General features: G+C 35.7%; 1 protein-coding gene across 6 annotated transcripts in view; it reads right to left on the bottom strand.

Annotated features, from left to right (window-relative positions):
* SGCG (sarcoglycan gamma) overlaps positions 1-13,848 on the bottom strand; it is a 112,120-nt gene that overhangs the window by 44,559 nt on the left and 53,713 nt on the right. For all 6 annotated transcript variants that reach the window (XM_064645351.1, XM_064645353.1, XM_064645352.1 and 3 more), the window contains one exon: positions 4,105-4,206. In XM_064645351.1, the coding sequence (XP_064501421.1) occupies positions 4,105-4,206 (102 nt within the window). The remainder of the gene's footprint in view (positions 1-4,104; positions 4,207-13,848) is intronic.

Raw genomic sequence — 13,848 nt, 5'->3', positions numbered from 1 at the left:
GTGTTGATATCAACTCGGTCACCACAAGATCTTTGTACCTACAAAACTATCCACAAATGTCATCAAATAATGCAGGAAGATATTTCTGATTACTTAACTATATTAGATTTAAAATAAGAAAAAAATTATAGGGAATAATTCAGGTGAACAAAATCTGTGTTACTGGACCAACGAACATGGCTGCTAACATTTTAGCTTTTGGAAAAAATGCTTAAGTACTGGATCTTCTAGATCTACAAGATAGCCATTTAATTAAGTGTGAGCATTCCACTTTGTGATTCATACTCTTGTATTAACTTGACGAGAAACATGCATGTGCATTCTGTTTCCTCAATGGTCCATGCAGTCTCTAGGCTGTTGCTTAATTTTGGCACCTGGCACCGACTCTCCTGGCAAGGAAGTTCCCACAGTGAGTGATGGAAAAAGTGGCAGGTTGACTAGATCAATGCTGACTTTAATAGATGACAGTACAAATAAGACTGTTCATCTAACTTAAATTGTCTCCCAGTCTGCCACTCTGAAGGATAACAGAAGCATATCAGTGGAATGAACAGCATCACCTTGTCCACATCCCTGAATCACAACTTGATCTGGGGCATTTGCTGAACAATCAGAACCTCATGCCTACCCATCATTCTGTGCTACTGAAGGAAGCCAGGGCATGCCAAGCAGGTGTAATTGGTATCTTCATTCATGCCAAGCACTACAATCCACAGTAGCTATTGTAGGCAATTCAAAATTTCATGTCATTCTTAGACTGCAGCCAGAATGGAATTACTTCAACAATGCCAAAACATCCCGCTGTGTTAACTCATGGCTTCTTGTTGTGCTTGTTGAACTCCTCCCAGGTGATGTACCATTTCCATTACTTATTCCCAGACCTTGCACTCTAACTATCTGTACTTCAGGCCTGTTGGAGCCTCCCTAAGGTACTCCTTGTCTTGAACAGCAGACGAACAACTGTTTTGAAAGGCCTAGCTGCTCACTGTGCCCCACCAAATTAGATATACAGACAGTAATGAAACTGGTTCATAGCAAGAGACCTTGCTATGGGGTATTTGAAGGGGGCATTTAGAAACATCCCAAAAATTTGTGAGGAAGGCACAGAGTGGGTTCTTCTTATGTTTTTACTTAATTTATCACCTGAATTATCTTTAAATGCAGCTGATTTTCAGGGGGATCATAGTGGCCACTGTCTTTATTTGACCTTAACTATTAGAAAATCATCTGGGGACAGAAGGTCTGATCATGCTCATGTGGATCAACAAATTGCAGATACACTGGTAGACTTTAAAAGATGGGAGGAAGTTTTTTGCAGTACAGGTGCTTTCATACTAAAGCACGCTTTTTGTCTGAAGGACAAGAACTTAGTAACTGATAAGAGTGCCTAAGCAGGTCTCAGCTGCCAAATTATCAGGGAATACATGATATGAAGAGGGTATTAGCAAGCTGCCTGCTTGTGACCTCAGAGGAGATACTCATTCCTAGATAAATGAGTTTGTAATTACTGTAATATTGTTAAAGATCAGTCTCTTTCACAGCTATGGCTTCTGGTACTTTTCCTGGACAAGAGAGCCTATGTGGCACCTTGAAGGGCTAACCCCTGAAAATAACTCCCAAGTCATGTTCTCATTGTAATTTAATATTTAAGAGTATGAGATAACCTCAGAATTTTGAACACATTTTACATGATGAATTTTAGTACAAACACTTACCTAGTAACGGTGGTAGAAGCAATACAGAGTTTGCAGTCAAACTTACACTTTTTTAAAAAACCAAAACCCCAGTACCTTACAAGTAGGAAGATAGACTCTCTCAAAAGAAGTCACTAAGTGAGCAAAATAAAAGAATCTCATTTCGTAAATTATATCAGGAAAAAGTGAAAGCTAACAAAACTAATAAAAATAATGAAAATGTCTTACGAAAAAGTTAAGCCATGTGTTAGAATGAACATTAATGGTAACAAGTTAGTATGAAGTGGAAAAAGAAGGTCAACAAAGACTGGAGATTGGGTAAATACAGTACCTTTAAGTAGATGTCTAAATGACCCACAAATCTGGGCATCTTTACTACATTTATTTGATTGACACTAGTTGATTTAAAAAATAAGTTAGTAATTTGTAATATCAAATGTAAGTGCGAATAAACTGTATTCTAGACCTGTAGCTGCCACGTATGTGGTTTTGACTAATTAAAATCTAGTAACATATTTAAAAACCCCTCATCTTTTATCTTTCCTTGAAAACGCATTAGCAAAGATGCAATGGTGTTGTCTACAACTCTGTCTTGGACTCATAATGAAGGCATAAAGTTATAATAGGCTCCAGAGATGATGCACAGCAAGTAGATTTTCTGCTACATATTTTCTTAGCACTTTGAAGACCTCATTAGGTGAGAAAATCTGTTAGGAGACTGCAAGGAGAAAACTATTAAGGAAAGGGAGAAAGCTCCTATGATAGCTGTGACGGGCCCAATTCTCTAAGACAAACTTGGAAAAAGAAAGCATAACAAATAAGTAACTTTACGAGAATAAATATATAGATTGCACCCAGGAGATCAAGCTACAGGCAATTAAGCCTCTAGAGAGTTTAAATATTTGAAAAAGCAAGGAAACAAACAAACAGAAAACCTCTGATGAACTATCAGTGGGCCAAGACAAGCAGTAGCCTGAAGGCTCTAATTAATGCATACTACTAATGATCATGATGGGTCATTAGCCAGCTAAGCTTATATTAGATGCTGCCACACCTCTTTCTTCCTATGTTGTACTAAATGTATTAAGAGCTGAAAGGAATATTAAGAGAGCACAAATGGTAGCTTAATGTTGCATAACGATGTTTGGGAGTAGAGAGAATTCTTAAGTATTAGCTACGCTGGTCTTACAAAGTTACATGTCTTACTGATAAACAACCTCAAGGGAAATTCATTTAAGCACATAAATAGTTTTCCCACTGCCTGTCAAGCAGAATAGCATAAGAAATAAAATGGAAATACAGATTCAGTAATGGAATTTCACTGTCTTAATTAAGAGCTGGTCCTGATACTGGAAATACTTGTTGCAGAAAGAGAGAAAAAGAAAGGCTTAATACAAGTAAAATATATTGGCATTACTTAAATTCTAGTAATCAAGTATTTTAACAACCTCATTCTGAAATATTTATTTACATTTTCTCTTGCTGTAGCAATACAAACAGTTTTTCTGTAGGTTCAGAAAAGTCGCTATTTCTTCTCCTTTGAAGATATGAAAGAGTCATATTTGGCTTTTACTGTCACTGAATAGTACTTTATTGAATGAAATGTCCCATTGGTTGCTGATAATGTTCATAAAACAAGGCTTTATTTTGTGAGAGTTTAGATTATGGTCAATAGATCTGAAAAATATTCATTTTACTGGCCAGAGGCAGATAACACTAAAAAAAAAAATCACTGGAATAAGTTTCAGAGTCCCCCTGGATAATTAAAAAACAATTCAGATTCTCTCTTTGTTTTTCTAAACCTACTACTGCCACACAAATCTTTCATAACATTCCCATTCTTGGTGACATTTTAAAGTCAATCTGTTTGTATTTTCTTTGATTATGTTATTCCTTTTTTTACCTCAACAATAATAACAAAACAAACTTTTCTGTCTGTGTAAACATGACTAAATCTTAAATCTTTCCATTTAGACTTGTAGACCTTATGTACACAAATATACAAACATATCATACATTTGATAGCATTGTGCTAGAAGTGACAAAACCTGAATTTATTAGAGAAATCATAACTTTTCCAACGGGGTCCACTAATTTTAGAGATACTGAAGCTATTCTGTAGTGGAAGAATAAACAAAACAAACAGTTTAATAGAGAAGCCTACGTTTTAAAATAATCTCAGTAAAAATGATGAAAATCTTTCCACACACTCTTAAATTTTTAGCATTACTTATATATGACAACCTTTATAAATCCTTTTTGAGCTACTGCTTATTACGTGTCTAAGAGATAAATGCCATAGCATCATTGCAACACAGCATCATTGCAATATCTGCCATAGCAACACTGACCTTGTAAAATATGCAGAAATGTGTGGGTATATAGAATTACTGAAAGATTATCCACTTACCACTCTAGAATGGATTTCTTTGGCATAAAGAGGGAATAAGAATTCAGACTCCCCTTCCAGACGAAGACCTTCTTTTGTAACACGCAGGTGTCCCATTCCAGTCTAAGGAGAAGATGGAAGAATTATGCATATTTTTTTACTGTTACTGTATTTATTTTGTGTTATTTTTTCACAAATTAAACACTTCTAGAGCTGCCTGCCTCCAGTCTATTGATAAAGATACAAATAGTAATGCGTTCAAAATTTTAAGAATTCCTTATTTCTTCCATGAGTAATTTTTTTTGAGAAACTGCATGTTTCAAGAAATTATTAAACTTGGTGATTGTTTTTCCTTTTTTTTTTTGGCAGAGGGAGGGGGCAGTGGGCAGGAATAGAGTATTACAGTAATTACCTTAAAAAGAAGTACATTTGTATTGGCTGTGCTGAAACAGCTTTTCTACTCGCCTTCTAAAAATGTCATGAACAATAAACTTCTACATATAAGTACTTACATAAAACAAATCTTATATTAACATCTCAAGGTTTATTTATCAATAATATATTTTACAAAGAATGTAATACTTCTAAGCCTACTGAAGAGGCAAAGAAAGATTTTTATTTGCTTCCCTTTTCAGTAATTACCTCCTTCTTTTTAATTAATTTTTAATCTATTGGTTTAGGTTTTTTCTCCTCTAATTGTAGGTCAAGGCTCTTTCTCTCACATTATCATGTACCTTTTTCTCTATCACCTCCTTCTTAGTTTTTGTACCTTCGTCTTTCTCTCTTAGTCACTCCCTCCTGAGTTCTGCCCAATTGTGCTTTCCAGTTGATACGTTATTTCATTCTTTTTACTTTCTTTCATCATCATCATATTACTGATAATGTGAAAAATGAGTGAGGAATTACTTCAGTAAGTACATCTGAGGACTTCCAGGGTTCAGCTGCAAGGTATTTTACAGGTATTTAGCTAATTTGTAAAGGATTCACCCCTTTTCCTGCCATAAAAAGTGACAGAAAACATGACAAAAAAAGTGTAGCCTTTCAGCTTGGCCACATGTGAAAATATTTCACGCCAACTGCCTCAAACTACAAAGAGTAAGTGGGAGGGCTAAATAAAAAACAATAAATCCAAAAAGTATTCCCACCCAAAATAGTTTTCATGTTGTTCTCCACATAAGCAGAAAAGATACAGAGCAGGCCACTGATGATACATTAATAACCTGTTCATCTAATGAATTATGCTTGCCATCGATAAAAGTTATAACTTGAAGAGACTGTAATTCTTTTTAAATATACGATCTATCTAATCAGATTATGTATTATATCTATACACAATGCTAAATAACATGTCAAACCAGCTTTCAAAGAAAAACCAGAGCTATTTTTTTTTGAGCAGGCTTGAAAAGAGACAAAGAAACAAGCTTTGCTTAAATTCCATAAGGTAAGAAATATTCATTCACTCCACTGAAAAGTACAACTGCAATTCTTCCTCAGCAAGGATTTGTTTCAGGAAAGAGGCTTTCAGGATAGCTATTTATGGAATCTGTTTTTCAGGGTCAAATATTTTACTGCTTCAAAATATATAATGTACGGACTTTTCTCAGCGGAAGTAGACACAACTTCTAAATTCTACCCCACTGCGAAGCTTTTAAAAGTACCTACTATATAGTGATATATCCCATGAGGCAAAGTTAAAATAATACCTATGATGAGTGCCCTATGGCTTACATAATGACAATTTCTAGCCAGCACTGACTCATTTAGAAATATGTTTTTCTATTTAAGACTATGGACAGTTTTTTCTAACCTGTAACACAAAACAGATACCACTTCAATGTCATAAAAACACAGAGGTTTTAAGACAAACACTTTTGAAAAATATGACATGAAATATCAGGATATTCTAAAGACTTATGGCCAACAAACATCTTTAATTAGCCAAATTTAGGGTCTCATAATTTGGTCTGACCTCATGCCTTCTCCCATCAGGTGAAAGTAGATTATATTAGCGACTGGGTTTGAAGACAGATTGCATATTTTTATGGAATATAAAAAACTAAATAGTATATTATAGACTAAGTATAAAAAAAGTGACATTGACAAATCTGAAATATAAGAAAGCAGAGGAAGAAGAAGCAATTCTTGCTCTGAAGCAGACTGGGGAAATTAACAAACTTTTGGGTGGCAACTGCTATTCTACTTTTGGGAGGAAGAAATTTTTAGTAGAGACAAAAAAAATTATGTGGAAAAAGATTATGCAATTTACTCAGCACACTCTTTCTAATGGATTCAGATTTCTCAGCAATGATTATTCTACAAATGCTATATAGACAAAGAAATGTCTTTGCCATAAAGAATAATATGCTGTATAACAAAACTTAGCACTTCCAACTTATCATAAGTTCATATTTTTAAGTAAATCTAGTCATATCACTCAGGATTACTTTGTAGAAGTACGTCCTCAAGTATGTCCTATTTTCTTCATCAGGTATTTCATTTAAGCATTGACACAAAGCTCACATTCTCACATATCTGCATAAAAGCCTCATTATCCATTCTCATTGACCACTTGGGAAGCGCAAAACCAGGGAAATTTAGACTTGGGTTATGTACATAAATGACTATCTGTGATGACTAACATAAACTTTGTAAGATGCATGCAAACAACAAAAAATTGTGGATTTCATATAATGAAATTACCATTGTGATTGTAAACAATTATTATGTCCTTAGTACCGTGATATTTGAGCATCTTAAGATTGTAAAAGTACTGAGTAATGCAGTACTGTGAGATGGGGAAATTCTATTATCCCCCTTTTAGATTTGGCAAATTGAAGTTACATTGAATATAAGAGAGAAGGATTTAGGATAAACAACCACCTTAACGCACTGAGATTCAGTGCTAAGTTCCTTGAATAGGCAGAGCCCAATAGTTATACATATGTTCTCTCAACAATCACTCTGCTTCTTATATTACCATTTAGGAGAAGCCAATTATTATTTATTGTGACTTCCTCAGTGATAAACAAACTAGTGCTTTCAGTTTCAAAGATTTGATTCTGTTCCTATTCAAATAATTGAATAAAAATATTTCTATTGACTTGGTTAAGGGGTCCAAACATCAGTGACATGTGGACTTTGATGCACTTATACAACAAGATATTGATTAGGGTGGGAGAAAAAAAAGTGCTTCATTAAACATAGCAGATGCACGGCAAATTTGGATTCTGGTTATCCTGATGCTGGTGACTGTCACTGCATGAGTGTGCTGGCCCTGAGCTGTAACACGGTGTTGTACCCATAGCTGCGACTCACATTTTCTAATTACTCAAAGTCCTAAGTGAGGCAGGGACTCAGCTGTACAGAAGAGAAGGATGAAATGGCATTTCTGTAAGACAGTAAGCAGATTTTGTTATTGCTGCAAGGAGTTGATTAGTGTGGAAACTGCTGGCAGCTGCCAAATTCTTATGCACCAAAGATGCAATTTAGCATTAGTGTTCACAAAGGTGTGACCAGTTTTCATTTCAGAACTGCTAGGTATATTCTAATTGAAGCAAAAGGATGTCTTCATCCACAGTACAAGTTTTTTAATAATTTCAAAATGCTCCCAAGCAGGTAAGTGCTTGTAGAAACAGAGACAAGGCCTTCTACAAAAATTCAAGCTCTGAATGGATTCAAGCCTCATAAACGCTCATCAAAAGCCTCCTTGATTGAGAAATCCTAGTCTAAAAGACATTTGACAGCTATTCAGTGAATTACTTACACAGGGATACTCCAAACCACCTGAAATAAATAGCCACCACTACAGAGTCCAAGACATATTCTGTTATGGAACATCTGGATGGAAGGACCATCTTGGATGTGTTATCATTCTCTCAGACTCTAAACACAGACTGTAGACTATTAGGAGCGAAAACAAGCAGATGAAGCTTTAGGGCCCTTGCAGTCATAGTGACTTGCTCTCAGGTAGCTAAGCCGCATGCTGCTATGACATAGGGAATTGAAAGAGCATCAGATGATTTATTTGGGATTTATCTCCCAATAACATGACAATGTAGGTCTGCTGCTGCAGGCATGTGGCCCTTAGAAATGAGCATGAGGCGTGGGGGGCATTGATTCAGTTTACAATGACTATTTCTAGTGTCACCTACATTCAATCAATAACTGTAAATTGTATTTTCCTACCAACACAGAAACTGATACACACATGGGCTCACTATATGTAGGCAACCACTCTTCATATCACGGCATATCATGCCAAATCATATCATCATTTTGGCACCTTCCCAGCATTAGACTCAAATGCAGTCCTCAGACTCCTCTAGACAAGAGAAATTAAACTTCTGGTCATGTATCAGCTAATAGCTGCACAGGAAGATATGTATTTTCTTCTTCTGGGGAGAAATCAAATATTGGAAAGACAGGCCAACACATGTGTTAGTATGGTTACAACAAAAAATTCTCAAAGTTGATTCAAACATTACCTTTAACACACATTCAATTCACATCAAGTAGCTTCTGTCTGAGGAGTTAATAGCATGTTTGATTTGCAGTATCTGCTCCCTGAATATTCAACTTTTCCAAATATTAAAAGTCCTCACATGCTGTAGTGGCTGAATGGAACTGATAATGATATTAACTTCAGAGTACAGAGGATGCAGCATTTCCACTCAGTTAATACCTTTTCTTATAGGATACTTACATCCTACTTCTAGGTCAGACCAGGGAAAGACCTTGGCAAGTTCAGGCCAAGACATCAATTGTTGTGCCCCAAAGCTAGTTCAATTAATGGCTTTATAGATCCAGCTTTCACTGCAGTACTTCTTGCAGCAATTGCTATTTAGAGAACTTGCTTTGCAAACAAGAGTGTACTGTTTCATTGAGATAATAGGACTATGGGTAGAGATTGTTAAAGAGCAATCAGCAAAACAGGACTGGTAATGAATCTGATGAAACTCTCTGTTTGACTTACAATATCAATTTTGGAGCTAAGTACGTGCTTGGTATAATAATAGCCTCATCTCATTTTCTGTTGCAAGGACTCTACTTGCTGGGCTCAGACGGAGAAGGTTCTCATACTCATCTGCTCAGATGACAGTGGAATCTTTGACAAAAAAGACAATGGTCAAATCAGAGCAACAGCAAGCACTCCCGGTATAGAACTTGTCTCACAAGTTTTAGGGCTGGATACAGACTTAAACATCCTTTATAGATGAGACTAAAAAGTGGGTTGATAATATTTCATGATCTAGAAAAGTAGATGGTCACTTTGTACTCAACAGTTTTGTAAGAAAACAGCTATGAATGATGCAAATTCACCATACCATTGGTAGTTGTTTTATTTTTTATAAGATTTCTGTCATAAAATAGGATTAATACTTAAGATGCATACTTTCAACACATTTTCAGGTCCTCTTTTTCCTGATATACAGAATAACAAAGTTCCTTACATAAAGAAAGGTATTAATTAAAACAGGTGTTACTCAAGAGGAAAAAGTATCTTCTCAAAACAGATTCAGTTCCACCTCAATTTCCTTGTTTAGCAAGGACCAAATTCTGTGTTTGGTTCTGTACTGCCCAGTTATTTAAAAGCTGGATAATAATTAGATACTAAAAATGCTATTACATCTGGCATTACATCTCCTGTGTTAGAAAAACAGACTTAAAAATAGACTGCTACTCCCACTGCTACATATATTTATTCAGGAATTAAGTTTTTGTAAATTGGCTAATTAATTTTATTATATTAACACTTGTAATTATGCAACTTAGCTAAAGAAATGGAATTAAAATTTTCCTTTGATTTGTAAAGGTTGTCAAAAGGATATCCTTAAATCAAGTTCTTAAACTTGCACTGTACTCAGATTTTTTATAACTCTTTATCAATATTATAAATTATTCCAACAATGCATTTTAAACAAGTGTTCTTCCACACTCTTACATACACATAATTTGATTCATAATATAATTCAGATTAATCAAATGCTTTAAGAAAATACATTCTATATATATGTAAATAGGTATCACTACTGAGAAGCCTTACTTTCTTTGGTAACAGCTTTTCTGCAGTAAGTGTCTCAATATCTTTCTATTCAACTATTAATCTTTGCACAAAGTATTTACATATTCACTATCTGATAGAGACAATGGTAAAGACTGTAGGCAAATTGTTTTTAATTTAATAGAAAAATAGCAAAATAGAGCTGTTCAGAATTATTCAGGGTAGAAACTATGGAATATTTATGTTCTGACATGATGAATTAGAACGAGAATTTGTGAATAATTAAATAATTTATTTCATTTGAGCATTAAAATAATGCAACATTCTCAAAATGGCAACTAATTCCATGGAGCATCCACTGTTAATCACAAACTGCATGGAAAAGCTGTACAAGTTCACCAGTATATGTCTTTGTAGTGAAGGAGAACTCTTGCTGTGAATAAGTGTTCTTTACTGTACATTTTCATTGCTGTCTGGTCTGATTTTAAATGTTTCAAACAATTGAACATCTCCAATGTAATAAGACATGATATTACACAGTGTAGTAAGTCTCACTGTCAGAAAGTGTTACCTGTTAAAATTTTGCTTTCTTAATTAATCACATTCCTAGTTTTGTATTTTATATTTCTTTAAGTAATTCCCTCCGTCTTTGTTGCCTGAATTTGTCAACTGTTTAAATAGTTGTTTACACAAGTATTTGATTATAAAATCAGTTATTTCAAAATACATATGGTATTTGTAGATTTAGACCAGCATCATTATCAGCCAACCAATATGTATATATTATACAAGCAAGATTATACATAGTTTCCTTTTCAAAATTTCTTATTAAATGAAATATTAACAAATTGTTATTGCTGAAATATCAAGAAATTGTTATTGCCTTATAGAAAACTTTGGAAAATAATTAAAAAATAATTTTTAATACTTTGTCTGTATTCATTGTTAATTGCTTATCAGAAACCAAAAAGATTAAAAGGTGCTATGTCTCTGATAAAATTTCTGGGAATAGCTACACAGGTAGAGGACTCACTAATTACAAGTAAGCTACAAGAAGAAAACACCTCTGAATAATATTTGGAAAACCCTGTAATTTTTTGTTTAACTGTAGCAATTTTCCTTTTTACTCCAGGGCCAGACATTTATGTGCATAAAAGTGAAGTCCATGCTCTAGCTTAAATGTGCAGAGACCCTCCCAGTTCTTGTTGCCTATGTCTCTATGTCTCGCTGAAGTGCAGGCACAAGAGCAGGTTCAACATTTGTCCTGTTCTCAGGAAAAACCATGCTTAGAGTATGCATTGATGGACTGGATATTGTGTGCTTAGCCCTCCATATACCTAGTTAATTCCTGTCCTGATGGCTTGTGGTGTTCTAAGGCTTAGTACTGGAACTTGACTTTCTTCTTCTTAGTGACTCAAACCCAAGTAAGGTTTAACATGGGTGGCAGGAAAACTTGGGATTGAGTGCAAATTCGAATCATGTTTGACTGACAGTGCATCTAAAACTATCAAAGCCCGCTTACTTCTCTTACACTGTGCTTAAAGCTTTTGCCAGAGAAAAGCCGGTGTTATGTGCCAAACTCCACGCTGAAGGAAGACAACTAGTTACCCTGGGGAATACTCTAGTTGCATTACTATCTGTCCTTATCAACATAAAAGAGCACAAGCACCTTTCTTATTCCAGGAGACCATGATAGCTAGGGCATCTACTAAAATCCATGGAAAACATGGGTTTCTCCATCAGAGGCTAAGACACGTTAGGAATAATCTTTGACACACAACTGTTCCTGGTGTTATGATAATGTAGAAGAACCTAAATAATATAATAACTGAATTAATCAGGGGTTTCTGAATAAGATTTGCTAGAGCATCAGAAGTGGTAATCGTCTGCCTGGGTGCATTTTTCACACCTGAGTTTTAGAGCACTAGACAATCCTGGACTAGGACAAGCATACCTCCAGCCTGTCTAAGCTGCTCTGAATAGCAGCCTGAGCCTTGAAAGTATTGAATGGTACACCCAAATTAGTATAATTTGAAAACTTAGTGAGCAAGCATTCTGCCACCTCTTCCAAGTAATTGATAAAGTTGTTGAAAAGGACCAGTGACAAGACAACTGCAGTGCTTATTACTGGCCTCCATGTAGACAACAGTACATTAGTATCTACCTTCCAAGCCTGACTATCCAGGTAGTTTATTTTTTATACTTAGCTGTTTGTCCACTTTTCATGCCTGTAATCTCCTAACTAGGGTTCAAGGATATTGTGGGAGAGAGAGTCAAAAGCCTTGGTGAAATCAGGGTAAATGACATCTCATGCCCTCCCTAACTTCAGACATTTTATCATAGAAGGTAATCACATTGGTCAGGCATCATTCACCCTTAGTAAATCCATGGCCTCCCTTTTTGAACACAAGTGCAACACTAGCACACCCCCAGTCATTGAGGATTTCCCCAGTCTCCAAAACCTGTCAAACATTGCAGAGGGTGACTTTGCAACAGAATCAGACAGTTCTCTCTGCTCCTATGGACGCAGACCACCTTTTGTTGCCATTTGTTCTTTGTAATTCTTAACTGAGGCTGAGTTTTTGCTTTCCTGGACAGAGGCCTGACACATTTCCTGGCCCAGATAATGTTTCTAAATTTCTTCTTTGTAGACTGTCTTTGCTTCCAACTCTTCTATACCCTGAGATCAGCTCAGCTGGTTAGAGCATGATGCTAATAACACCGAGGTTGTGGGGTCAATCCCTGTACAGGCCATTCACTCGAGTTGAACTCTATGGTGCTTCCCTTCCAACTCAGAATATTCTCTAATACTACTTTTTGCATTGAAGCCCCATCACAAGTAACCTGCGTATCTAAGCCAGGCTACTTATCTTCCTGAATATCAGGACAGATCATTCCTACATTTGGAAGATACTGTCCTTAAATTTCATCAAGCTTTTCTGATTAACTTATGAGATCTGGGTCCCAATGGATCCCACAAGTAGCAGAGCCAGCTGGGTGCCACCTTTAACTGTCCTATCGAGAAACTACTACTGACACCTTCTAGAAATCTTCACTGTTTCGATCCTGCCATGCTTGTCCTTTCAGCAGACATGAGAGACATTGAAGTTCCCCTCTTTCAGACATACCGGACCCTTCAGAATTTTCCACAGGACTTCTGACATCCTTACCTTGTTGTAGCCCTAAATCCCTTATGATTCTCAGTTTCTAAACTTTTACAGCTAGCAGTCTCCTTTAGTTCTCAGAAAGCTTCATTATGTTAAGAACAGAATGTGGAATTTCCATTACATGCAAAATTCAACAAGCTCAAGGCATAATCATTTGATTCTTTTTTCTCTGAAACAACTGAATATAATGAATTCACAGGTTTCTTCTCTCACTTGCACAAAAAAACTTGAGACTCTGTCCCCCTGAACTCCAAGAGAGAAAAGGAAAAGAAGAATGTAAGATATCTGATACCTGTGAATCAATGTGCACAATCTGGAGATGCTCATATGTTTTGTAATTGGGGCAGTATGAGAAAAAGAATATATTCTCTGTTCAGGTTGTTCTCTTTTAGTCTAGATTTTATGAAATGGAATGAATTTCTCTTCAACTTATCTTCATTTAATGCTGAAGGCCTCTCAAACAATGGGGTTTAGAAAATTTTCTGTCTTTTATCATTCTTCCAAATTCCTACAAGGAGATCAAAATCTATTCCTCTTGCAGCATATCTGTGTCTGGTTCATGTTCTCCTTTATCAGCTTAGCTTCTTGGCTAGTATT

This window comes from Pseudopipra pipra, chromosome 2 (assembly GCF_036250125.1).
Source record: "Pseudopipra pipra isolate bDixPip1 chromosome 2, bDixPip1.hap1, whole genome shotgun sequence".
Lineage (NCBI taxonomy): Eukaryota > Metazoa > Chordata > Aves > Passeriformes > Pipridae > Pseudopipra > Pseudopipra pipra.
The sequence above is the reverse complement of the archived record's forward strand: the minus strand, read 5'-3'. Positions and strand labels throughout refer to the sequence as shown.